The 27,823-nt window shown below is 35.4% G+C and overlaps 1 protein-coding gene across 7 annotated transcripts in view; it reads left to right on the top strand.

Annotated features, from left to right (window-relative positions):
• The window catches only part of BTBD8 (BTB domain containing 8), a 43,183-nt gene that overhangs the window by 7,133 nt on the left and 8,227 nt on the right, over positions 1 to 27,823 (top strand). For 3 of the 7 annotated variants that reach the window (XR_008468139.1, XM_054212414.1, XM_054212412.1), the window contains 16 exons: positions 2,609 to 2,877; positions 3,784 to 3,901; positions 6,912 to 7,001; positions 9,204 to 9,284; positions 10,451 to 10,547; positions 11,177 to 11,265; positions 11,499 to 11,601; positions 15,281 to 15,463; positions 16,284 to 16,421; positions 17,516 to 17,645; positions 20,219 to 20,280; positions 21,239 to 21,875; positions 22,207 to 22,294; positions 22,550 to 22,594; positions 22,882 to 23,021; positions 24,150 to 26,495. Coding sequence is in view for 6 of the 7 variants with exons in the window: in XM_054212414.1 (XP_054068389.1) it covers positions 2,609 to 2,877; positions 3,784 to 3,901; positions 6,912 to 7,001; positions 9,204 to 9,284; positions 10,451 to 10,547; positions 11,177 to 11,265; positions 11,499 to 11,601; positions 15,281 to 15,463; positions 16,284 to 16,421; positions 17,516 to 17,645; positions 20,219 to 20,280; positions 21,239 to 21,875; positions 22,207 to 22,294; positions 22,550 to 22,594; positions 22,882 to 23,021; positions 24,150 to 26,495 (4,616 nt within the window). In the remaining variant the exon portion in view is untranslated. Of the gene's footprint in view, positions 1 to 1,459; positions 1,761 to 2,608; positions 2,878 to 3,783; positions 3,902 to 6,909; positions 7,002 to 9,203; positions 9,285 to 10,450; positions 10,548 to 11,176; positions 11,266 to 11,498; positions 11,602 to 15,280; positions 15,464 to 16,283; positions 16,422 to 17,515; positions 17,646 to 20,218; positions 20,281 to 21,238; positions 21,876 to 22,206; positions 22,295 to 22,549; positions 22,595 to 22,881; positions 23,022 to 24,149; positions 26,496 to 27,823 lie in introns of those variants that run through there. The other 4 variants (XM_054212415.1, XM_054212413.1, XM_054212416.1 and 1 more) reach the window with 3 other exon arrangements.

Here is a 27,823-nt window from a genome sequence, read left to right as displayed (position 1 = left end):
TGGTTTCTTACAGCAACTGTGTTTTAAAGAGATGGTTTTACATTATCACAAAAACATTTGAGCTTCAAGGTCTGGGCTATGCATTTTGCTGTGGATAAAAGACTTCCCTAGCTTTTATTTATGCAGGAAGGTGCCATTTGATACTCCGTAGAAGGCAGTCTCAAAAACTTAATTCTGCCTTTAGAAATGAGCCTATAAAATAAAGGGTGTTGCCAAGCAAAGTTTTCTATAACAGGTTTTAGAAAACTGGAGAATCTTCCATTCTGGAAAAAACATCTAATGAGATTTAACTGAGATGAAGGAAAATTCGTAAAACATGTGCTAAAAACATAATTGCTCTCTGTGAAGCAGAATAATAGATGCTTCCATGAGTCTTTTAGTAGTAAATTTACAGCCTCTATTAAGCAGGACTCTAACATACAGATATTCTGCTGAGTTTCTGGAAGTAATAAATTCAGGACTATGGCTGGATTTTAAATGTTAACTGAAATGATCAAGGTTTCTTGACTTTTTACACAAAAAAAATTTATTTTGAATAGAATAACTTTTTCTGATCTAGAAACCAGTTACTTAGTTTTGTTTAACAACATGCCACTTGTTTTATTTACGGAGTTTCTAGTTGTGGTAAGGGTGCCATTTTTATTGATTTAAGCCCTAGTGATAACAGAATTGCATTCCTGAGGTTTCTTCTGTAGATTATCTGAAAATACGCTGAGGATTCACAGGAGGTTGTTGCCTCACTGCCTAGTTTATCAGATTCCCTATGGATATGTTTTTCAGTTACTGGCAGAAAGTAAGCAAGAATATTAAAATAATGAATTTATGGCAAAGCAGTGTATCTGTTGCCGTTGATTTTCTTTCCCTCTCCAAGTCAATTTGTACTGTCTTTACATGTTGAATATGCAATAGCTTCGCAGCAACAGAAAGGTAAGTAAAGTTCCAGTGCGACTTTAACCTAACATGCTATGAGTGGCAGTTTTCTTTCAGCAGACCCTTACTAGGGATCTTCCTGCAGTTTTTCACATTCAGTATGTGTTTCCAGTTTACTTCTGTAATTGTGGTATTTGCTTACATCCGCTGAAGATGAGGAGGTAAAGTGGGAATGATTGGATTTTGTCTAGTAGTGGCATTGTCTATGTGACTTTAAGTGACATTTCTTGAGAGAAACTACTTGAAGACAAACCTTCAGAATACTTCTGTGGAGCTTTTGAAATATCTAGGTTAAGTGGGTTTCTACTCTGAATTTCTGTTCTTGAGTCCTACTGACATAGAGCTGTAAAACACAGAAGTACTATAAATAGGAAAAGCAATAGATGGTCAGGCCAGGTTCACAGGTTAGGAGTTCTGAAAGCACATGTAGGATGTAGGCACAATAACCTTAAAAACCCATGTAAAAAACCCATGTAAAGAGGGTTCACCAATCTTACTCTTTCAATGTGAAGTTTTATTACTTCTGGCAAATGTTTTCCTGGCCCTTGCTTTCAAAATCTAATAAAATATTAAAATTCTCATTCCCTACATTCTCATTTCTTTTCATTCTCTCTTGGTGAGAACCTGTATCTCACAGACAAAAAAAAAAAAAACAAACCCTACCTAACTCAATCATTTAAATACAGGACTTAAGAAGGAAGATGATTTCTTTTGTATGTTTTCTCTGTGCCTTTAGAGGACGGTGTTCAAATAGCATACTCAAATTACTATGTCTCCACTATTAACAATAAAGCCTCTTTGCCATGGAATGAGTGACTAAATGCAGATCCGTAAGTACATGTCTACTAAATCCAAAGTAACTGTAACTCTTTGTTAAACTTTGCTAACTTCATCTATGTGGTATGAAACCCCTGATACAGCATGTTATCTGTTCACATTGACTTTTTAAGGCTCCATTAAGTTGCTGGAGTGCAGTATCTTTCTATAAATATGAGATCTTTGCAGTCAGAGACTGCAGGCTTTGTTAGCCTTTCCAGATCTTGAGCCAAAAATAAGCTGGTGAAACAGATGGGAAAGTGGGAAGCAGGAATAACCACATGGGCAAAGTGAAAGCTCTTGGGTAATCTTAACTGCAGATCTTCATGCTTTCAAGCACTTCCTTTGAAATTAAAATTTATATCTCTAATACCATTCATTTATATCTCTGTAGCATTCCTACGGTTTTGTATTTGTAACCTTGATGTTAGAAGGTTTTTATATTTTTGGGTTTGGAAATTTGATGATATTAAAGGACAATCAAATGCCTTTTCCTGGTCATACTAAGATTTATAAATCGGTCATTACCGATACAGCTTGCTTCTGCTTTTGCTGGTAGATGAGCTATAAAGAGCAGACAAAAGTTTCTTTAGTTAAAAAAGCAAAGTGGGGGAAAGAAACCTTTGTTCCTTTTAATCTGATATTACATTTTACTTGTAATCCTTGTTTATGCTTTTTGAAGCATTGCAGAAATAAGTTTTCCAGAGATACAATTTTAAAAAGGAGGCTTTTTATTATTAAGCACTGTAGAGTCCAGCTTTTGTTTTCTGGTCATGAACTTTGTTAGACAAGAACAATGTAATTTCTTCTTTGTTTTGATCAATTAAAAAATTACAAGATTAAACTTAGTGTCATCTTCTAGGCTTGCATATTCATCTGATAAAAATCTTGAAGCTGAGGAGCTGGTTATGATGAAAAAAGTATTGGAACCCAAATTAATACAAGAAAACAACACTGCTACTCTTCAGAACACTCAAACAAACGTAAATTGTCTTGGGGATGGCAAAAGAGCGCCTGTTGATCAGAATACTCCAAGTGGAGATGTGCAGAAAGAAGTTGCTTGTTCATCGTGTATTGAAGAGGAAATTCCAGAAGCAGCCATCGATGCAGAAAGCAACAATGACCCTACAGGTAGGTTTGGAATTACACTTTCGTTTATTTTGGTGGGTTGTTTTTTTTCCTTTAAATAATTATACGAAGACTCATACAGATGTAAAAATGCAGGCAAAGATTAAAGCTGCTGTTATAATATAGTTTACGTGGATATTCTTTGCTATGATCTACCTCATTCTCTCACACTTTCAAAAAAATGAATTGCAGCAGAAGTTTGGCAGGAGCAGTTCCAGGCCAATGGGTAGCACAATAAATCTGATGGGGCTTGCCAGGCATCAGGCATGTTCATCAGTATTGTGTCCCATCTTTTCTCTGCAACACAGCAAAGTTGAGTCCTCACCACATGAAGACTTACACAGAGCAGAAGGAAACTCTCCATCCCTTTCCTCTTCCAGCAAGTAACACTAGTTGTTTTATGAGGATTTTGGAATCTTTCAGAGTCTTCCCTATGACAGCTGTGAATGAAATAAGTAACACGAGGAAATGTGTAACTGCATCTACACCAGAGGTGTTGGCTGCTACAGCTGTGTCAGTAAGACAGGATAAAACAACAAATCTGTTCGGGCAGAAGCTTGTAGCACTATATGACCCTGAACTTCTTCAGAGTCTACTTTTTTTGATGCAGAGATGCCAGATCTCTGTAGAAAATCCGATCTGGGTACATATTCTTATGAAGGAGTAACTGTAGCACTTCTTACATAGATATCAAATCTGAAGCATTGGTCAAATTTCCAGTAAGTCAAAACAAGAAGTAAAATGCGAGGTCTGGAAACTTTTCCAGGAAAATTTTAGCTTGAATATGCAATATTGAAAATCTTCATTATGTCAGATTCTTCTTTTCAAATATTTTAAGTTGCCTGTGTACTGTCAATAGTCTAGTCTACATTGCACAAAGTGAAAATAGCTATTTCTCCCCATCTGCAGGTAATTGCAAACTAGAAGCTGCATCTGTGTTAGGAGAAGACTTAATGATGCTCTACAAGAAGTGCTGTTGTCCGGATATTAATATTTGTGTAGAAGGCAGAGTTTTTCAAGCTCACAGGTACGTAAGTATTTACTGTAAAGTTTTTCAACCAAAATCCTTCTAGTATAAAATGCTGCCGGTACTGTCTGTCTGTAGAAACTTACTGCTCGTGCTGTTATCTAGCTGTGAACTAATATTTGTTTAGGTCTTATGTGCAAAGTGGCCGTACTTTGATAGCAATGAAAGTTATTTATTTCAGTAACGGCAACTATTGTGAATACAAATGTGTTTTTAGCACTTCTAAGATTTCCATTGTAAAACCATACAATGAGTATATACTTATGTATAAATACAGTGTAGGTTGTCTTTGCTAACTTCTTTTTAAATAATATGCTCTCTGAAAAAAATGAAAAACCTATTAATAAACTATTCAACTATTAATGCTGAATAGCATACAGGTAGAAAATTTCTGGAGTAGTAGTTATATTTTTTTCTCTTCAAAATCTGTGCATACAGAATGTGATTTTTTTACTTTCATTACTTCAGTCATGTAGACGTAAAGATTGTCATCAGCCTTTATAAGATCTAAAGTCCAAGACCATTTAACAACTTTGGCTTATTGGACTTCTGTAGCTTGGGAAACCAAATTAAAGCATCAATACCACTCCTTGTACCTTTGATATGAGTCTGTTTGCACTTGAGATAGCAAAGTAGACAGCCTGTATTTTGTTCCCTTTGAGTATATAAATAACAGAGATTATAAAAAATCTTCCTCTATTTTTAGTATTTTTCTCAGTACAAAACTAGTGTGGGGGGGTTATGACAGAAGACACGTCGTAATAGTGTGTGTGAGAGTTATTTTATTTTTTAAAATAATAGAATTAGGATATATACTAAATTTCCAGAATGTAGTGAAGTTAGGCATGTTTTTCTCTTGTGGTCTACACTGTAAGATGACATGTTCTCAGGTCCATAACTCTGAGAAACAAATATTTTAATGCAAAAAGAAAGTCAACAAAAAGATTTTATCAGCAGATCTTCTTTAATTTAGGCCACTTACTGCCTGGAGCAATGTATCTAGTCTAACCAGCATCAAAAAATACGGCAGTAAATCATAGAGAAAACAAGGATGTTCTGAAACAGGCACAAGACTTGCTTGCTTTTGTACTGCATCATGTGAACAGTAGGAGCGAACAAGGAAAATCTAACTGTGGGTATAATTGTGGTGAAAGCGCCAGTATGATTGATTTATTTTAAGGTTGTTTTTTTTAAGTTCTCAAACAGGCGACAGCTTTAGCCCTCACCCTCTCACACCCACTTATCTGAGCATTCCTTACTTTCTCATGAAGTCCTGTGAACTTCCAGTAGACTTCACAGTGTGAGCAGCAGTGCTCTGAGAGAGCTGCCAAGTTACGTCTTCCTACTGCTGCGGTGTTTTCTTACAAAGCTCCGAGTGGAGCAAGTCAGTTTGTTCAGTAATAAACTTGTGGTACAAACCATGACAGTAGGCAAGCACAGATAAATTTACTTCAAATTCATTTGGTATCTCCTTATATTTTATAAGTTAAAATTTTATCAATGTATATTTAGGTAATACATGCTTGTCCATATTTTACTGAGCAGCCATCTTATTTAAAATGAGCTTTTGAAATATCACTTGAACTATGTCCTTGCAGTTGATATAGCCCTGTTTGTTACTAAAATTTATTTGGAAGAGGATGGCAAAATTGGAGATAGAGTATTTCATATCTCCATGATACTGCGTTATTGGGTCTTATAAAAACAAGATTGTGTGTTTATTCAGAACTTCACATATTCAAAGCTGTGATGTAGTACCCATTTATGTGTGGATATATTTCACTGAGATAGGAAACATTCTGTAAAAGCTTCATTATTATTACTGCTGGATGAATCACAGGAGGAATGTGCAAGAAGTTCCTAATTTAAAGTATTGAGACTTCTGAAGCAGGAGGAGGGAAGAGAGATGAGATTCCAGAATATATAATGACTTGAAAAGAGACCATAAATAGCATTCTTCTTACTTCTTCCTACGCAAAATGCTCTGAAACACTTTAAAAGCCAACAGATACATGTAAAAGAAAGGATTCTCAGGTCTAATACAACACTTTTCTTTTTCTGCCACAGGAAATGCACACTATAAAGTAATTCTATAAATAATAGGAAGCTTAGTAAGTGTCAGGAAAAAATTGTATATATGAGAATATTATCTACGGTTGCAGTAGCCCAGATAAGATATACAAAGGCTAACACTATAACTGGTTGTAAATCTGGAAGATTGAAACCATAAAGCAGTTTTTATCCACTGTTTTCTATTCCTTTTTGCCCTTCCGCTTCCACCGTAAGAAGCTCCTGTTGCAAAGGTCTTCTCATCTGATTTTTTTGAAGACTCTGCTAGTGGTGGAGATACTGAGCTACACAGACTACTGGTCTGGTCTTTCTTTATTGCCTTTGATGGAAGTAGTAGTAAATCAAATCAGCTCCTTTATGGCCAGTTGTGCCTTTTAAATAAACAAGGGTAATAAGTCTAAAAAGAAGTAATTGATAGCTCTTCTCAAATAGTGCTGGAAACACACATGATATTGTTGTATCATATGTTAGTATCAAGTTTGTTTGACTTTTAGATGCGCTGGCCAATTTCAAGTAAGAGAAGTTTTATCCTTCTCTATTTTAATAATTACACATTTTGTAGTATAAAAAGAAAGTCAGGATATAGTTATTTGGTTAAAATGGAGCTGTATAAACAAGGTTATTTACTGTTATTTGGTAAATAAAACAGAAGAAATAAATTTGCAATTTTATATTATATAAAAGGAAAATGCTTGTGATACTGACTTCCTCTGTGTGAATGTCAGAGTCATACTAGGAACAAGGTTTAACTGAGAAATGTAGAACATGGGTTTTTTTTCTTTAGCATGTTTTGAAATTCCAAACATAGTGGAAGAAAAGGCATGCAGTATACAGATGACACCTTAATGCATAAAGGGCAAAGATTTAAGTCAATGTTATCAAAGAGTCTCATAATAAATATTTGTATCTAGTGGAATAATGTTTACTTTTTCTCTCTCAGGGCCATTTTATGTGCCAGATCTAGTTATTTTGCTGCTATGCTGAGTGGAAGTTGGGCTGAAAGCTCCCAAGAGCACATCACTCTTCAAGGGTAAGTGTTGTCTTTGCAAGTCATGTGGGAGCAAAGGTAGGCAATTTAAAATCACTGCAAATATGTAACAACTGTGCTGTGTATAGAACAATGAACATTAATCTGTCTTGACACTTTTCTTCAACGTGATACGTTTCCTGAGTACTGTTTTGACTTCAGTATGAAAAAATTTGTGTAGTGTATTTGTTAATATTGTTGATGGTTCAGGGAAGAAGTCTTTTTCATCAGCAGAAGAGTACTAATCCGTTGTTTTAGAGTATGTTTTAGTATTCAGGGCCTATTTTACAATTCTTTTCTCTTGCTTCATGTTGTACATGTCATGAAAAGCATTATGAATGTCTGAACAGTGTAATTTATTTTCATAACCATTTGTACAATAAGAGTGTATTGAAAATGTAAAGACAAATAAACAATTACATTTCTTAAATAGTGTTTAATAATGATATTTCAGCATCACACGCTAAAACAATTTTGACCGATGTGCTTGTTCACAATGGCTTTCTGTGTGAGAGCTGAAAATAATGGAGCTGTCAGCGTAGGATGAATACTTAAGACGCTGTAGATAAACTGGGGACTGCCAGGTTAGTTCTTTCCAGTATCAGAAAAATCAATTGAAATATATTAAATTTTCTTTCAAAGCAAACTAATACTGGTACACATTAGCTTTTTTAGTTCAGGCATGATGTTGGCCGACCCAGCTTTCTTCAGAAAGAACTGTGTACCTTACAATGTTGCAAAATATAATTGCTTTGTGTTAATATAAAATTGCTTGGCCAAGTGATACTTTCTCATATTTTCATAATTTTAGTTTTCTGTCAGTGTAATAATATTGCTGCAGAATCAGGAACATTATCTGTTGATTTGATTATAACTCCCTAATCCTTATAAAACAATACATGTTTGATTCCTTAGTTTTCATGCTACACATAGTACGTTTTAGAGGCTGATAGTCAACTATTACTCTGGTATTTATACTTCTCTCCCTGTAATTGATTTCTATATGGCTAAGAAATTTTCATCCCTATTTTTCAATAGAGGCTTTCTCCTGAGAAGTACTTAATCTTTATATGAGTATATTCTCATGTAAGTGTCTCATAATTTCTGTTATTATGAATCAAATCCATTTATTTTACCGTTTCTACTTCAGTTTTCTGCTTGGTGCAGATTTCTGTGCTATCTTTTCAAACACTTATAAATAAAGTACATATGGCTTATTCTGAAGTAATGAAAATTCCGCCTAAGATAACAGCTGTCAAGACTGTGGGGAAACTCTTTCTTGCTGATTTTACGGCTATCATGTGTACTAATACATAGAGAGACAACTGTGTTGATTTTGCTTCTTACTGTCTTGCAACCTTTTTTTTTTTTCCTTTGTTTTTAGTCATCAATGTCTGTTACTTAAACACATCTAATCTTTTAAAGGATCTTAACTCAATCTGCATGACTATATTCCATTTATACTATTGTACACAGGCCTTGTGGGTTCTGAAGAGTGCATACTGAGACGTACATAAGTACAATAATGTATTGTTCAGGAGATCGTGTCCACCATTTAAAATAGACATTTTGTGCCTTTCCTTGTTACAGTGGTGGGATGATACAAGAATGCAAACAGAACTCTGTGAGAAATTCCGTATTTCTTAATCTGAATCTAGGCATAAAGACCTCTTCTAAATATTTTGAGATGCAACATTCCTACTTAGTGTTGTAGTAAAACAAGAAATGTTATTTTTGTTGTGGGAAAAGCTTAAATATATTCCTAAAATCAAGAATTAAAAATAATTTTTATAATACACTTTGTAACTATGGTTGCTTAATAGTTGACTTATTGCTAGTAAAGAGCTTGGAGATGATAAAAAAAATCCTTTCTGCGTATTGTCAGTGTAAATAGCGTAAATAATCTAGATACTAGTATTAGTCTGCTTATGACTTAATTTAAAAGATTTAAAGTATTACAAATTTTCAGCAGGACGACTGAGTAGCAACATTCACCCAAAATGTAGTCCATTTGGATACTTTTACATTGCAGTAATCTTGAAAATAGCTTTGATTTTATCAGACCATTTACCTTCCATTCACAGAACAGCTAGATGATGTATCAGCCTTTTGACCAACTTCTTTTGCCTAAGAAATGTGGTGGGGTTTATTCTGGCCATGTCTTTACTTGTGGGTTGTTGTTTTTTTTTTTTACCTCTTTTGCAGCATAAGCCATGTGGAAATGAGCGTCATCTTGCATTTTATATATGGAGGTATTCTGGACTTCCCAGACAAAGTTGATGTTGGGTATATGTCAGCTTTTATTATTTTTAATTGTAGTTTGTGCTTGTTCTGTATCTTCTCAGTTAAGTGTCAAAATGAAAATTCTTCGTGTAGTATAAATAAGACAAAGATGTCAAATAAAATGATCATTACACCTAAACATACTTGAGGAAATTCCAAAAATAGATCCGTTAAAGAAATCTTGTTTATTTGGCAGCTACAGGAAAAGGTGGGCCAGACATTTTTTTGGAATATTATATAAGGAGAATGAAAAACAGGAGGGTGTTTTATACCGAAATAATTCCCAATTTGCCTGTTACCTTCCTTTTAGCTTCCAGATTTTCAGAATAATATGTACAATGTGTTATAATATAGTTATTTTTTGGAATTTATTTTTAAATAATCATTTGAGTTGATGCAAAGGCCAAGTAGTTAGTCTTAGATCCATAAAAGATGATATATAGCAACCAATGTAAATGTTGGCATCTTCTTCTGGGGTAGTTTTTAATCAGTTTTGTACAGAATCCTGAATTACTGAAGTAAGTTCTGACATGCATGAATTTTCACCTGAAACCATTTATACTTTAGCTGTTGAACTCCACCACTAAATATTAAAGCACTACAATTTCTTAATATTAGAAATAGTTGTTCGAAGCGTATCTAAAATAAAAATATGTAATCATTTATAATATGCCCCAATGTCAATGTTTAGTTAATGAATTTATATAGAAAATACAACTATAGTAAAATAATTAATAGTTTGCTTACTATGCTTTTTAGTATTTGGAAGGGACGTAATTCTCAGATACGATGTCATCAATAACATTTTATGTAATCCTTGAGGGGGAAAAAAACCCCTACAAAATGCTAAAAGTCTGCTGGCACAAATATCTTCTTCACTTGCTACCCTTAAAATAGAGAAACTAAGAGTCTTCTAAACAGTTTCTCAGCCAGTGACTGAGGCTTACTTTTATGCAGGCTGAACCTGGTGGCTGGGAGATTTTTATTAGGTCAACACATGTTCCCGTTTAAAGATTATTCTTTGGCAAGTTTCACACTTGGTTATTAATCTATTTCTGCAGTAAATTCTGACTGAACAAAGAGGTGAAATTAGCATGTAAATTGTCTTGTAAGCAAAATGCATGTATGAAAAGGAATTTTGATTCCGGTTGCTACTGCTTTCTCTTTAGTCGCATGTTGGGCATTGCAGATATGTATGGGCTAGATGGGCTGAAAGAAGTGGCCATCTACATTTTGAAAAGAGATTACTGCAATTTTTTCCAAAAGGTATGTCAGTTCTCATGCTATTTGGTGAACCATAAAGCCTAAGAAGAATTTTCATTCTATTACTTACCCATCATACACACCACACACCATACCAACTGTGTGGTCAAGGTGTTGGTTTAAGTCATCAGACCCTACTCTTATGTGTATATCTGCAAAATTCATGGGGATTGATGATGGGAATAAGGCCTGTGGTATCATCCACCTATTTATTGAAGCTTGTAAACCACAAGTGATGAAAAGCAGTATTCCACATGATCAATTCAATATATGCATAGAATGTATTTTAATACATTCCATTGTATGTGTAACTGGTCTTAATAGGAATATGGAAATACTATATGTTTGCATATCAGACTTCATGGGCATGTATTTAGAAAATATTTCTGTTCAATTAAAATTAGTTTAAAAACAACTGCTTAGAGTCAAGCATTTCTCATGCATTAGGCTCAGTAGGCTGAATACTACCTTATTGACATGTGGATGCAGTTGACTTTCCTATTCTGCATAAAGGCAAAAAAACTTAAATGGTAGCTAACAGTACTTCTGTTTGAACTGAAGATTTTGTAATTCTGTACAGATTGTGTAAGCCAGAATGTACAATAATTGTAATAATTTGTTAACAACTCTAGCCTGTTCCTGGAAAACAGCAACCTGTTCTAGAATGCATGGCTATTGCTCATTCAGTGGGAGCGGAAAACCTATATGCTGCTTGCATGAAGTAAGTAAAACACAGTAAATTATGGTTTATATTTTTCACTTCTCTGCTTTCTGTTGAAATTATGTTATAATACATGCAATACTTCGTGAGATTGGGTTTATTTTGGCGTATAAAATGTTCACAGTTGTAAACGTTTTTTTTCTTCACAATACTTCAGAAGTATCACTGATGCTAACAAGTGAAGACAGAACATTTTTCATCTTCTTACCTAAGAAAGGCTCTTTTTTCAACAGATGGGTAGGAAAACATTTTGCAAAATGTTTGTCAGAGAGAAGCTTTGCCAGTTTACCTACTGAACTTCAGAACAACTGTCTTGTTATGTTGATTAAGTCTTTGGTAAGTAGTATATGGTGTGCTTTATATAAAAATAGAGCAATGTAAATTTTGTCTTTATTTAGCTGTGCAGTGTAATGTAAGAGATAATAAATATAGTATTTTACATTGTAGTACACTTAGACTATGTAAAAATAACAATATAAAAACAGATTTTAGTGTGCAGATGATGATGTTATGCTTCGTGGCACATAGTCTAGTGATAATAACATCCAAATCCAGCATAAAAATACAAAATAAATTTATGAAACACAGCTGTGACATCATAGTACAGCATTATGTATTCATATAGAGGAACAGCAAATTGCTGTATCAGTTCCTGTTAGATGGTGGCATACATCGTTTGTGGTGGCCTTTTCCTTTTTGCCTATATTTTAATTTTGAAAAAGTGTATTTTTTTTTTTCAGACTTCAGGTGATCACTGGCTGTTAGTGATCACAAGCCATTTTTTACAGGCAAGCCGACTTTTCAAAAGTAAAGTAACAGTATAGTATACATAACAGTACTGAATTGGTTCCCCCAAAGCTCAGCATTCATTTTTTTGTGGCACATATTTACATTGTTCCAATTTTTTTTGCCTAAACTTAAATACTTTTGAATTGTGTTTCTGTATAAAACTACCATCAGAGCTGACTTACAAGTAACTGATTTGAACTAGACCTGTTAACAGGAATTTGGTCTAGTAAGTAGCCTATAAATACGCATAATTATAACTGAGATATGAAGAGCAGGCAGAGGAACTAAAGCTAAACCTGCTGCCAAGCATGACTTTACATGTATGTGACTGTAATGTGGATTGGCATACACAAAGTTTAATCTAGGTAGCTCAGGTGACATTCATGGGATGATTTTCGTTTTAGCACACACCAGACAGCTATGTGATGTCTCGTACATCTCATGCTGAAGTCCTTGACCCCGTGTCTGTGTTACTGTTGTTATCCAATCTAAATAGCTCAGGTATGACTACCCACACTGCCGAACATAACCCTAGTTCAAGAGATGGGCTCTTAAGTGGTTCTGGGCAAGAACTGCCCCTCACTGAAAGGGCTATGAAGGCTTCTTAGGAGTGTTTTTTCTCAGGACTTCTCTGACGGAGTACTTACCGCACCAAGTGCTGAGGTCAGGTGTGAGTGGTGGCTGCTACCACGTATTCCAATGGAAAGCCTGAAAAACAAGATATTTCAGAGCTATGTGGCTGTACCAAGAGAAGCTTGAGAGTATCCACGGTTATAAAAACTGAACAGTCCTTCTACCAGAATGCTCAATTTCTAACAGAATAACGATAGTAGCTATAGCTGTTCAGATACTAGGTGTTGTGCCATTATATTAGATCAGTATACTCAGTCGTTCCTAGAATACATACATAGCTTTGTATGTCATATATGGTATAAATATTTGAGAAGTAAGGTTTTCAGGATTATAGATCAGTTCATTCTGATGTACAGGTGTTCATAGTTACACCACCACCCATCTCCAGACTAGCTCAGGTCTGTAGCGTAGACAAGAGTGTATGTAGAGGCAGTTCTAGCTTCCCCTCCAGGCACCCTTGTGCAACATTATCAGAACAGCCTAAAGGTAAACCTAAGCCACTTCAAGCCTTCATTCCCTTCTGTGCCTATTATAATCTATCGCGATGCTGCGGTTACAGTTTGTGTTGAAATACCTGAGCTATCTTTAAGCGACCAGCATTTGAAGAACAGTTGTGGCACTGTGGTACTTGGCACTGCTCCAGCTGCAAGACTTTTGCAGACTGGACTAAAGTGTGATTTGGTTACCATTTTACTGTTTTAAAATTTGTGTTGGTGGGTCTTTGCAAGATTCACTGATAGTTTATGGACTGAAGCCTAGAAAGCTTTTAGAATTGCAAAATTAAAAAATAACACATAAGCCTCTTCTGCCCACCACTTCTGGTGAGTGATCGTTTAACTCTGAGCTCTTAAGACATCCAGTCCAAAAACTTGTGGCATTCTCAGTTCACAGAGTTTTTCACAGTATGCAAAAAGGCTTTAGGCTGCTTGAGGGAGGAAGAAGAAAAGGCCTAACGTTAATTTTGAGGGGGCTACTGTATGTTTTATGATCCTCTTTTCTCTGCTGCTGCTGTTCTCTGCTGTAAAACTTTTAACAGTTACACCCAGTTAAATACTATGACTCTACTGATCCTTTCATTTACCAATCTTGGAAATGTAAAACCGAGTTAATGTGGGGCAGCCCGTTAGAGAAAGAAAAGGTGCAAAGAAAAGGACATTGCTCATTGGAAAATCTCTGGGAAGCCACAATGATGAACACAGAAACATTAAAAATGGAGTGCAGTTTAAAACACTGCTCAGGTACCTATCCCTGGTGTCTCAACTACATGCAAGAAAATTACCAGTTTTTTAGATAAGTGGACTCCACTTTAGAATGGTTAGGAAAAAAATGTAACATGAGAAGTAAAATTTAGATAGAGCCACTCCTACGAAGCGCTGATTTAATTAGACATCAATGAAGGAATTTTATATTTCACTGGAAGTGTCTAATGGGAGTAAATGCTTGTTGCCTTGTGGGCAAGGGCTGAATTCTGGACAATTCAAAAAGCTTGTAATTGAGTCCAGTGGGAGCAAGATCAAACCATAAGCATATACTTAATCTGTAATCTACCATATATGCATGGAAAAAAACTGGGTTTGCCCACAGATGATTAAAATAATAAAAGAAAAAAGTTGAACAATGTCTGGTAATATTTTATGGTTTAACTAGAATATGCATGAAGAAAATCGTCCCTGCTTTCTTCTTTGCAGGGGACAAATATGATTATAATCTGAATTTACAGTAGGGTTTTTTGTGTCAAATATCTATCTGAATTGTTGCTTCCTCCAGTGTTACTGATCTTACTGCATAATTTATCAGTGACCTGCTAGGTTATGTTGAGTAGAGCTTTCAGTCTGTTCTAACATGGATAACAATAAATTGCAAGTTCTTTTCAAGTGATGTGTTAGCCAGTAGAAGTTGCCCTCAGGTACTGTGTGGATGCAATGCACAAAAGAACCAAAGGCACAGATCAGGGGAATAAGTATTAGGGAATATGCTTGCTTGTTTTAAATGTAACTATAAACATAGCAGTTACGTTTCTTAGAGAAACATTAGACAACAAAGAGAGTAAGTTCAGTTAAAACTCCATCTGGAAAGACAAATATTTGAAGTTGAACTCCTTTAAATAAAGCAAAAGGATTCATAACTATGAAAATGCTTGAGTGTTTATGTACGCCAAATGCTAGGTCACCCCCACTCACCCAAAACTTTCACTTACCATTTTATTCAAGAATGTATTACATCTTTCAGTGACCTAAAAGGTTTTTCTCTATTCAGTTTCTCCAGTTAACATTTGCCTTATTTTGTTCAGGACTGGCAGTATGTAATACACAGTTGAAAAAATACAATAAAACCTACTGAAAACTTTGTTTCCTAACTTCCACAGGCAAAACAAAAGCAGTCAATTATTCTTTTTCTGCTTTAGTTTTGAAAGTAGGTATAATGCTTAGAATCCAAAGCATCCAAAAATCCAAATTTATTTAGAGAGGGTAAATTAATACATGACTGGATCCTTGTGTAAGTGTTCAGTAACTGAAAACCGAAGCTATTTTACGAGCAGCAATTCTTTAGGTGATTACCTGGCAACAGGCTAATTTCTAGTTTTTATTTTAAGAACCATAAGAATGCTGCTTTCCTTTTGATGGAGAGTGACCGGCTGATCAACAGCCTTCCCCAAGTGAAATGGACGGAGGCAGCTGTGGCCTTGGCATCTAGGCTACAAGAAGAATGCGTAACATTTATTGTGGCAAACTTCCTACATGTAGTACAAAGTGAAGGCTTCTCGGCTTTGTTGCAGGTAAAAGTGCCCTCAAGTTATTTTATGCTTCCAAATAAGCTGAATTATATCACACTTTGGATAGTTCAGGCTGCTAAATAATCAAAATAGCTTCAACTTTTGCTTTACTGTACAATTTATGGAAAATTAAAAAAAATAGGCAGTGCTAAGATTTTTGTTGCTGTTAAAACAACAACAGTGTTGTTTTAAAGAATGTTAATACTTTGATGCATAGGGTTGATACTGAGTTCAGGTTATGTGCCTCAGTTCCAATGAGGCAAAAGTTCCAATGAATTTCGCGGGACGGTTTCTGTGTTGCAGAGAGATAAGTATATACATAAACTTCAAAAAAGCATTCAAACCCCTAGAACAACAGCACGTACTTAAAAGAATGAGTATGCTGCTAATACTAATAATCAAACTTCTACTGATTTTTGTTGCGAGTTGCAAGAATGTGGCAGTGCTGCAGGTCCTGATGAGAACACCTCTAGTCATCTAGCTGGTTCGTTTCTCCCATGAAAGAATTTTTTTTATACGTATAGAGGATTAAAAAAATAGGTGGGGAGATGTTAAAGCAGTTTGTCTTTGAATCTAGAGTTGCATGTGGCTGTAAATTCACGACAGTGTGCTTGTTCCTAAAATTTGGGTTAGTGAGAGGCCTCGGGATGATCCGTTGGAGGCGTGGGGAGGGGTGGGGTTATGGAATGGATACAAAGGAAGATGCTCAGCTGTGGCGTAACCTCCTGCACAGCAACACAGCAGTTCCTCTCTGCTCAGTAATGCTTTTGCATATGAAGTACACTCTTTTGTTTTAAATGTCTGCCTTTTGTTGTATCCCCAGGCACAGGCAATGAGCAGCAAACCTGACCTGCTAGAACTAATTTTTAATGTGATTGAAAAAAGTCTTAATAATGAAAATAGCTGCTTTCTTCTTGTAGCTGTGGATATGTTGTTGGACTCCATGAATGTGAAGGAGATGGTAGGTTTTTTCAATGTGCAGTGTTTGTAGGAGAAACTATTCCAGTATTGTTTCGCGTAATGGTTCAAATCAGGTGATGTGGTTTGAGCTCAGGTGGCTCGGTCCTGCCATTGGGGTCACACAGCAAAGCATCCGCATAAATCCAGGGTCCTGTTGGAAGTACAGAAAATGTTGGTACTTGTTTACTGGACATGAACACTTTTTTTAAAGGGAAACCCTATCTATGGCAGTAAAAAAATTGTGTATTACTGAGAATGAAAGACCCATTGGCACCACTGCTCTGTCATTCTTTACTATCACTTTAAATTTGTGATGAGAAAAAAAAGTATCAAAATCCTGCATTACCATAAACTAACAGGTGAAGACAGCATATTGTTTTTCTCTACGTTTATCTTTTCCCCCCTCTTTGTAAAAGTCACAGCTACATTTGCTTTTGTTTAAGACTGTCCTCTGAAGCAAGGACTGCCTCTTAACGTAATGTGGTTTTTTTGGACTGGGGGGAGGTGTCAGTCTCCATGTGTGTAATATGACGTGTATATTCATACAATCTAAATAATGATATTTAAGCTGTGGTTGACTGTAGTGTTGGGGATAATTCATGAATAACATGACATACTGATTAAAATCCAGAATGATGCTACAAGGAAAGAATTAAAAATAAATGTAAAATGAATTACTGCAGTCTGGTGCTATTGTAGATCTTCTTGGTAAAAGCAATGAAAATTTAATCAGATACATTATTTTTCCCTAGAGTATTTGGCCTTGTTGTGACACAGCTGACAGTAAAGAGCTATTACGGGGTTCATTTTAACAAAAAAAAAAAAAAGAAAAGGAAGGAAGGAAAAAAAGAGCAACGTGGTGTTTTCTGGTGCTGTAGCATGCCTTGCAGTGACTTGGTTTTAAAGTATTGTAAAAATTATTGTGGTGGGCAATAATTCTTCAAAAACAGCATCTCCATCTACCAGGCCATTATAAAATATAAGTGATGACATCATTGATCTAGCTTAGGGAGTAAGTAGATTCTGAAAGGAATAATGACTGGTTGCTATGACAATATGCCCCTCGCCAGCTGCTGATTTGTTACTTGAACACAGGGTTTTACGTGCAAGATCCAGGCTCTGCGTGATAAGCTCTGGGTCTTCCTGGTTCAGTCTTTTTATGCTGTTCGTCACACAGAAGGCTGGAAGCTGATGAGGCCAGACCATCAACAGAAAATACAAGCAGGTATGTCTGGCATCAAATGGCGTTAGAATTTTTTAGCAGTCTGTTCAGTAGATAAAATGTAGGCGGTATTGTGGAACCACATACAAATTAAAGCAAAATTTGTGATGCTGTATGTTTTTGAAGTGGTGTTTTAGAATAGAAGCATGATAGCATGCCTTGCTAGTTTCAGACCTGTAAATTGGTAAAAAATTTTCTGTGAAAAGTCTCCTCTGCTTTTCTTGTTAGGAGCGTATATAACAGGAACTGAGACCACATAGATGGATTCTATTCTTATTTACAGCTGGTCTAAATTATTGAAAATACTGCAGCAGGATTAAAAACCTTATCTGTCTCATTTTTAAGGAGATAAGCACTGTCGGATGAATTAAATTTGCACAAAGCAGCTTATCCGTTCCATGAATTCAGTTCCCACCCTTTATCGTTTTCTACATAATGTATAAATATTGCTTGTCTCTTGCATAATGCTTATCTCGTGCACTGTGAGTAAATGCAGCTAGCTTGGCTTCACAGTTGATTGGTATTGTGATATTGTGTATGCTACTGCAGAGAGCCCCTAAGGAGCTGCATAGTGTTCTCTCAAAATTTTAACAAGCAGCACTTCCAACAAAAAGGAGGTTTTGTTCTGAACGTTTCTTTGTTTTGAAGTACACAAGTATTCTGAGGCTGCGGGACTGATGATGATGGAGTTCGGGTTATGGTTGAATATTAGCTTTGACAGTACAGCGTTATAAAAGAAAAGAATGTGTTGAAGACTCCTCTAAAATCAAACCACTTATGATTCAAAGAAGAAATAAACATTTTGGTGTCCTTTTTGTTAAAGACATTAACAGCTAGGATATGGTAGTTATAAAATTGTTTCCGCCTGTAGACAGATAAAATTTTATTCTACAATTACATGCTGAGAGAAAGATGCAGTGACAGTCTTTCTAAGCATGATTTAGAGATGTAGTCAAATAACATTTCACTGTTACTGTATCAAACAGGTCTATGATTTCTTTCTGGATTACAAAATACTTCAGAAGCTGAGGAGCTGGCTTTAGAAACAAGGGTGATTTTTTTGTTTTGTTTTGGGGTGTTTTATTTTTAGGATGATCATGTCCTTCCTGTAAATAATCTTCAGGCTGCTTTTCACTAGTGCTTTCAATACACACAAATATTTGAGACCGAGGTGTGCCTTAGTTGTCTGAACTCCATCTTGCCAGAAATTGTTTTGTTTTCTTTTAGATTAAATTGTATCTCAGAGCTAGCATACACTTCATATGTAAATGGATAGGCTGAAATGTTTGCATAAATTATCTGGTTTTAATTACAGGCAAAGTGATGACACAATACTGGTAGACAAATTTTAATCTTCAACTTCTAACTTAATGATATCTGGTGGTGGTTTATCTTCTAGAGATTTAACCTATATAGAATTAGAAGGCTATAATAGAGGAGGAAAAATGCCAAAAGAAGACAGATGTGTTTCATCATCATGTGTTGGGGTTTTTTTCATTCACAACATGTCTTGTGTTTTCTTAGGCACAAGTTTATATGGATTTTGTCTTAATATATTGGTATGTATTAATGTGCAGAGTCATTGCTAGAAAAAGGATTCGATCCCTGGGGTGCCATTTTTCAGCATACCTTTTGTGTGATTTTTTTACAGACCTATATAAAAATTATTTTCAGTTTCTTCAATAAGAATTCATCAGAATTTTTGTTTGTGTTATACAGATACATATATTTTTTTCTGTATAAATAGTATGTCAGAACATAAGGCACTGAATGCTTACATTTTTTTAATACATTTATTGCAAAACCTGTTTTCAGCTGAAACATTAATGCAAACAAAAATGAAACCTTATTGATTTGGGGTCTGTACAGTGTCTATAAATATCCTTTTCCTATTCTACAAGCGCAATTGATTTAAAGGCTTTATTGAAAAATGCTTCCCTCAGAGTAGACAAGTAAAAAAAAAAAAAAAAAGGCATTCACTGCCTGAAAATTCCACATGACAATCAGACGGATAACTCTCATGACATTACACTGCATGCTGTCTAAAGAGGCACTATGATCTTACTGTGTACATTTAGATATTTTGACTTTACTGCTTTTGAAAAATAATATAATTTAATGTAATTAATTTTTTCTTTTAAAAGTATAAATAAATATTCTATAAATTACAGTACATCACTTAAAAGTCAATAGTACTCTTAAATTTGAAGGTCTGTCTTTTTTTGTAAATTGTGTACACTTTCAAAGGTCTCAGTGCGCTGCAAGCTTTAAGTGAGCTAAGCTTGCATAAACAAAAGTGTGGCTTAATATGGAAATGGGGAAACAGAAGAGTTAAACAACTTGCTTATTATGGCCATCTGACCTCATTATAGATACAACATTTTTTGTTCTGAATATAAAACCATGTATTTCCACTTAACATTTGCCATGTCACCAAAATTAGCCTTCCTAGAATAATTATAGGACCAAAAGAAGCGCTTTCTGATTTCAGATGATGTTAGTTGAGAGGTCTGGATTGTTTTCTGTTTCACTTATTTCCTGCTAAATAGTAAAGAAACTGCTTGTTCCTTTTGCAGCTGCATTTGACAAGGGTGATGACCGAAGACTTGGCAAAAAACCTGTATTCACTAGTTCTCAGGTAAATAATTATATCCAAACATTAAAAATACTCAGAAGCTTGCAAACAAAACTATTTTCATCATGTGTTTTAAATTCGGTATTAATTTGTCATACTATTTAATGCAACTTGCTTTTGGTAAATTTGGGGGTTTTTGGTGAACTGTTATTTCTGCAGAATCAGTCATGTCTATTGCCAGAAACATCTTAGGACTCAGCTTATGCTCTGCTACATTTTCAAACAGATAAGCTCAAATAAAAGACGGGAATTTGTGTTCAGAATCTCACATTCCCCTGTTGCTACGTAATGAAACTGATCTGTTTCCCAGAGCAAATGGTTTGCTACTGAGCTAATGAATCTGCTATTATCACAAGCCATCACAGCACTGAGTCTGTGACACCCCCTGTCCTGAAAAAATATTTTTTTAGTGCCCTCAGCAACTCTTCTATTGAGACTTAAACTCAAAACTACATTACTATTTGGCAGAAAAACAGTATGGGTTTCACATGATTTGACGGTCTTGGATACATTGCAATGACACTGGTATCACTTAATTCTCCATGTGTCAGTATATATCTTTACCTGAGAGAGAAGTGGAATATTGTCACTTTGGAAAATGTGCATGTATAATTCAAAAAAAAGTTTTCTTACTTCAGCAGACACTAGTAATATAAATAAATATTACCGAGTAATTTGTCCAAAGTAAAAGTGAAACTCTACTTAACTATTTCTATATCCTCTATGTAGAGCGGTATTTCACGTTAGATTTACTAGGCACTCAAGTTATTTCTGGTACTTTTGTATCTTTGAAAGTCAATCTGAGCTAAAATATAATATTTTTAAAAATTATTTCTATGCTGAATCTTGTTGCTTGTTACTAAAAAAGTAGCTGTGTTTCAGAAATGAAAGACTATGGATAATTTGGTGTTGTAATGTCTTCTGTTTGGTTGGGTTTTTTTCCTGATGCTTTTTTTTCTAGCTAAACAAATCTATTACTGAATCTGCTGGTATAAGGAATACGTCCCGGACAGAACACAGCAAGAAAGATTGCTGGGGAGATTTTTCCACTAATCAGGATAAAATGAAATCTGATGGATTAGGAGCATCTGGACATACATCAAGCACCAATAGAAACACTGTTAATAAGGCTTCAAAGCATGAGGATGTAAAGGGGAAAGATGGCAAAAAAATAGTTTCCAAGATTACTAAGGATTCAAAACCTGGGGAAAAAGCTGCTTCACCAAAGGCTAGAGTTGTTATAAAGACAAAAATAGAAAATAATGGAAATGTGAAGGCTGAAAGCATGCTTACCAAGCAAGATGTAGAAAAGACATCATCTGCAAGTGGACAGAAAAATTCAGGAAGTGGCAAAGGACTAAAGAACCATGAAGGGAAAATTGCAGGTGCCAGACCTAAAGTGCTGACAGTAACTGCAAGTGTGCAGATCAAAACAAAACCATTGAAAAAAAACACAGGGAAGGAATCTCCCTCCTTAGGAACTGTGGCAGGAACTTCCAGCAAGTCAGCAAACTCAAGCATAGATATCCAGACTGCCAGCGAACAGACAGAGGAACCCAAAGAGGAGAAATTGGTAGAGGAAGGGAAAAAACAAACTGGTAATTTTTTTTTTTTTTTGAGTCCCCTTCCGGTTTGTCCCAGGCAGGTCATACACTGAAAAACCAGCCTGAGAAGCTTTAAAAAAATGTACTATAGACATTATAAAGAGTCACCCTCTTCCCCTATAAATGAATATTAACTTGAGATAAGAATGTAAAATTTCTCCTCTATTAACTGATTTTATTTTATGATAACTGATAGCCATATAAAATGGTAAAAGTTTAACAACTATGCTCTTTTCAATAGCTGATATTCATTAGTAGAATTTTTTCAGTAGTTATATGCAATGCATTTTCCCCTATAATTAACTTTGAATTTACCTTACAATAGTGAAAACAAAGCCATCTGTGAAGACATCAAATGGAGTCACCAACAAAAAAAAAAAGACCGAGCTTGAGGCTAGTATCACAACAAGCAGGTATGTTACAAATCAATATGCTGCTTTACACATAGATAGATGTGCGTGTGTGTCTATGTTTGTGAAAAAAGTTTCAGTTGAACTATTAAACTTGCTGTTAAGCCAACATGTTCTTTTTAATCAGAGAATGGTTGTCTATTGCATGTTATTAGCAAAACAATTTGTGTTAGCTATTGGAAACATTGCTGTAAAGATAAAATTGGTTTGGCTTTTGTGTTGGATTGTTTCATGCTAATCATTTTAAAATTGTTATAGGTCATTCAGAATTCTGCACACTGGAACAGTTAATGACTACACAAGGTGTTGTAAGCTTATCATTTCTGGGATAGCTTAAATTAAACTGGACAGAAAGACAGCTGAAGCACTGTGAAATTGTGAAACGGGTCGTTTATACATATGAGTGTGTACATATATAAAAATACATATATGCACATATAGGTTTTATTTTAAAAAAGTATACCTTTTAGGTTGCCTTTTCAATGTTTATATATGTGGGCATATTAAAACACATATATTGCTTGCTTAATATACTTAAACATTGCTATATCTTAAGGTTGGAGATAATGGATATAATAATTTCTTTGCAGTCTGACAAAAAAATCAACTGGAAAAGGATGTAATGAACAAAATGTACAAGCCGTTGTAAAGAAAAAAGGAAATGTGAGTAGCAATTCTGCAGCACAGCAAAAGGCTCAAAACACACCTACCAATTCTCCCAAGAACCAAGGTAAAGTTTCATACAGCAATGAAATGGTCTGCCAATATTACGCAAAGCTTTGTCATATTTTTTTTTTTAGTGCAAGCATCTTCTGAACAATTCTGTTTATTTTCTGTATTTCACTTTTGGTGACGATCCCAAACTGTAAAATGCAAATGAATGTGTGTCAAATTCAAAATATTTAAAAGGTGGTCTTCACTGCCAATTGCTGTTTTCTTCTGCTTGTTTAATCTGCTTTGCAGAGTCTTTTATTTGCTGATCCCCTGCACTTCTGCACTTGGAACCATGACTGTGTTCAACAGAAATTCTGTAGGTCAAGCATTTATAATATGCATCAAAGATCTGGACTGCAGACTTCTTTATGAACTGTTAGTTTATGACTCCCTTTTTTGGTGATCCCCCCTAGGGGTAGCACTACTGATACTGACCTGCACCACAAACGAATACTTGATTTCAACAACTATTTATATCAAGTGTGGGAAATGACATTGTAGACTGCAGAGAGGAAACCCTGTTTTATAAAGATACAAAGTGTTAAGGATGGAGCTCTTTCTAATCCCATTTGGACTTGGCACTTACAAGGGGGAGGAAGACTGTTCAAGTTATATTATCTTAAATGCATTAAGATACAGAAAACACAGGTCCTGTCAGTTTGTGTTCATTAAAGATCTTGCAGTATTTTCTGACTGAACAGGGATATTAATTCTCGTATTCTAATCGCATTATAACTAATGTAATTATTTTCTGCCTACTTTCATTTCCTCTACAATACAAATTGAACACAGTACTCATCACTTCCTGTGCTAAGCTGCTGTGCAGTGTTTCTGTGCGCTATTAGACAGCTGCTGCTTGCTTTCTGCTCCAGGGATGACTACTGCAGTTCCAGGTTGAAGTAATTCCTTTATGTACAGTCCATAAAGTGCTCTATGGACGGCATGTAAATGCAAGATGGTATTTTTGTCTAGTGTTTAAGATCTCAATTCTTAATTCTTTAACAAGCCTTAAATCCTTTAGTAACATAAAAAGTTGAGTAACTTGCTTCTCAATATAAACAAACACTAACATAAATTGGTGAATATACTTTGACTGGCATATACAATCTTTATAGTCTTTTTTTTTTTTTTTACTGTTTGTTAGGACCTCAGGGGGAATCGCCAAATTCACTGAAATCAGGAATGTCTCCAAAACATAATGAAGAAAAAAATGTGTTACAACATCTGTCTCAGACAACACCCCCAGAAAAACATTCCTCAGCCAAGAAGAGGAGTGTTAAGCAGTTGCAAACACCTGTAGCAAAAGCCACTGTAAAAATAACACCTAAAACTCTGGCTCCATCAAAACATGCTGAAATTATGAATAATAAAGAACCAAAACCGAAAACAGCTGGGCAATCTGTGTTAAAATCTCAGTCCTCAGTCCAGAAGCATTCAAGGGGTGAATCTCCTGTTGTCCAGAAGAATGTGCATACTTCTGAACACAGAAGTTCAGGACAGAAACTTGAAAAAAACATGACTGATGCTGTGGCAGGTCAGCTTCATGAGAATAATGAATGCTATTCTGCAAAGCAAATTGAATCTTTAAAATCTGTGATGGAAAGTAGCAGCAAAGATAAACTGCTGTCCTGTCAACCCAATAAAGAAAAATTATCACATCCTTCTGAAAGTGTGGAATACAAAATACAATCCGAATCTTCTCCTCTGATTACAGAGGAAACCACTTCTAAACGGCACGTTTCACTGCAAAATGAAATGGAAGCAAGAGAAATCTGTGGAGATCAGACTGGAATTAAACAGATTGAAGGTACAGAGAAAGATGGCAATACAGCTGAATTTCAGTGTCATGCACAGTCTTCCAGTGATGGATACTCAGACCTTTCCAAGGAAACCAATCAAAAAGCTTCAGGAGAACTGGTGAACCATTCAAAAGCAACCAAAGTCTGTACTGAACAAAGTGATAAATTAAACTCTGAAACAGGTCTTAACTACGATGAAAATGCTTTACCAAGCTTTTCCAGAACGATAACCAATAAAGACGATGAGACATCATCTCCTCAGATTCATATGGAGGGATTTCTTACAGCTGATGAGCTGTGTGATACATCAGCCTTGACTGACTACAAATCAGTTACAGCAGATTTAGATGATGTTTCAGAGTGTTCCACAGAACAAATAACAGAAAAATGTTCACCCAGTTACACAGAGTCTATAGATCCTACAGAAATGTCTGAAAACCATGAAAATGCAGAAATTCCCTTTGTGGACCACTGGAGTACTGGTGCACTAGATCCAAAAGAGAGTCCTGAATCAGATACTGGCAGTGCAACTACATCCTCTGATGATATAAAACCAAGATCAGAAGACTATGATGCTGGAGGCTCTCAGGATGATGAAGGATCCAATGAAAGAGGGATTTCTAAATGCAGCACTATGTTGTGCCACGATTTTCTTGGAAGAAGCAGCAGTGACACAAGTACACCTGAGGAATTAAAAATTTATGACAGCAGCCTAAGAATAGAAGTGAAAATGAAAAAAGAGGGTTCTGATCTCTTCCGTGTTAATTCAACGAGCGATGATGAAATACCAAGAAAAAGACCTGAAATTTGGTCCCATCAAGAAAGTGCACGGACCAATACTAGAGAAAGCAAAAGTTCTCCTTTTTCCAATGCACAGTTTACTCAGGAAGCAGACCAAGTTTCTTCTTCTGCTGATGAAACAGAAGATGACAGATCTGAAGCAGAGAATGTTGCAGAAAACCTTCCTCCATCCAGTGTTCCTACTCAACAGTTCCAAGGAATTGATAATTTAGCTTTTGAAGATGCAACAGAAAATGACACAGCAAGTCAAGAGTTTTCTAAAACTAAACATTTCAAACGATCTGTTTTACTTTCGGTAGATGAATGCGAAGAATTGGGATCTGATGATAGAGTGGAAACTCATACTTCACGTCAGCATTCAATAGATTCTCTGACTCCTTCAGAAGTATTTGACAGTGTTTCTCAAGAGCACCATGGAAATACTTTTTATTCAAGATACTCACTGGAAATTGAAGATGGATTCCTGGATTGCAAACACCATAAGGATAGAGACAATAAATCGGATAAAAGTGAAAGTTCTCTCCTACATCTTCATGATACTGAAACCCCAGGGAAGGAGAATCAAAGTGCTTCAATGACTGAACAAAATTGCCCAGAGAAAGTCTATTCAGCGGCTAGTCCGTGTCCAGGAGAAAAACAAATAGTAAACATGAAGAATGAGGTGGCTAGTGAATTTCACCAGTGCAATAAATACTTAGACAATGATGCAAAATCTCAAGAAAGGCCATGTCATTTAGATCTTCATCAGAGAGAAACTAATTCTGATGTGCAAAAGAGCAGCTCTGCAAAACCTGTAGAAGCCAGTAAGAATCAGATACTGACTCAGGAAGGTCAAGTGAGAGACAGTCAACCAGCAACTACTGAATGCGCTAATACTGATTTACTTCCAGGTAATGTACAGAAATAGAAACATTCAGTCATTCAAAAATAAAGTAACAGGGAAAGCTTTGACAATTTGTCTGGGATTGAATCCTGAACTGAAGTAATTTTGGCTGAAACGATATTAAATTTAAATATTTTTAAGTGTTTCACTTGGGTAGAGAATGCTTGTCTGTTTGAAATATCCGTCAATACCCTGCTGTCCAATGAGAAACTTGACTACAAGAAAAGAGATTTTATGTAATGCTAAAAGAAAGATTGGATGCAGTTGTCTGTACTTCAGTTATTTTTGATCCAATCTCACATTGACAGCATCAGCTTTTGATGGAATCTTAGTATTTGTTTTGTCTGCTTGACAACGTGTAGTATGTCTGAATGGGATGTGCAATAACTACAGTAATAACCTTAACTAAAGCGCACTGAACTGTTTACCTGAACAGCTATATGCATTATTGTTGTAATTTATTTATTTATATATTATACACAAATTTGGATCCTTCTGCCACTGAATATAACTGAATATTTGCCATATAAATCAGTGGGAGTAGGCTTGAACTCTGATTTAGAGCTTATGAGATGTCTAAAATTCTAAATTTTACCAGTAAAAGCTTATTTCCTAAAAGAGATATTATACTTAGAACTAATGCTTATATGAAGAAAAGTTCTAACTTGTTTCATGTAGCTAGATGAATACTTGTCTAGTTTTGTTTTGTCTTCTTTATACCAATAATTCAGTCTGTTTATCCCATCAAAAATATACAATAGTGTTGATTACAACTATTGTGTATTCAGAGTAATGAAATGCTGATCATGATCTATGTTCAGCCAGACCACAAAACAAGAAGACATTAAAAGTCCGTACTATTTTTTTTTTAATTTTGCTTGCCCTTGCCTGCAGCTGCCCTTGCATGTGCAGTGTAGAAATAAGCCTGTGGATAAACAATTTTGGTTTTAATTCTCTTGTAAGCTGACATAGTTTAAGTCACCATTCAGTAATCATTCTCTATTAATTCCCTCCATGCACCTCCTGGTCTAAATTTAATTTATGTAGTAAATGAGAAATTTCATGTGCATTAAGTGTATATTTACATTGTCATTTTCTGTATCAGAAATTTAATTATGGAGGTTATTGTTAATTACCAGTGGTGATTGCTGCTTTAGCTTAATTTATAAATCATACTTTGTTTTTTATATAGGAAATAAATGCCTCAAATTTTGTCAATTTTGTATAACCCTCCATCCCCCATTTTTTAACCTGGTTGGATTGTCCTTTCTGAATGAGTTAAATTTTGCTCTACACAGCCCTGAGGGGAGGATCATCTGCAATTTTTACATTGTA

Source organism: Rissa tridactyla, chromosome 8, assembly GCF_028500815.1.
Source record: "Rissa tridactyla isolate bRisTri1 chromosome 8, bRisTri1.patW.cur.20221130, whole genome shotgun sequence".
In the NCBI taxonomy this organism is placed as follows: domain Eukaryota; kingdom Metazoa; phylum Chordata; class Aves; order Charadriiformes; family Laridae; genus Rissa; species Rissa tridactyla.
This window is presented reverse-complemented; position numbering and strand designations above follow the sequence as displayed.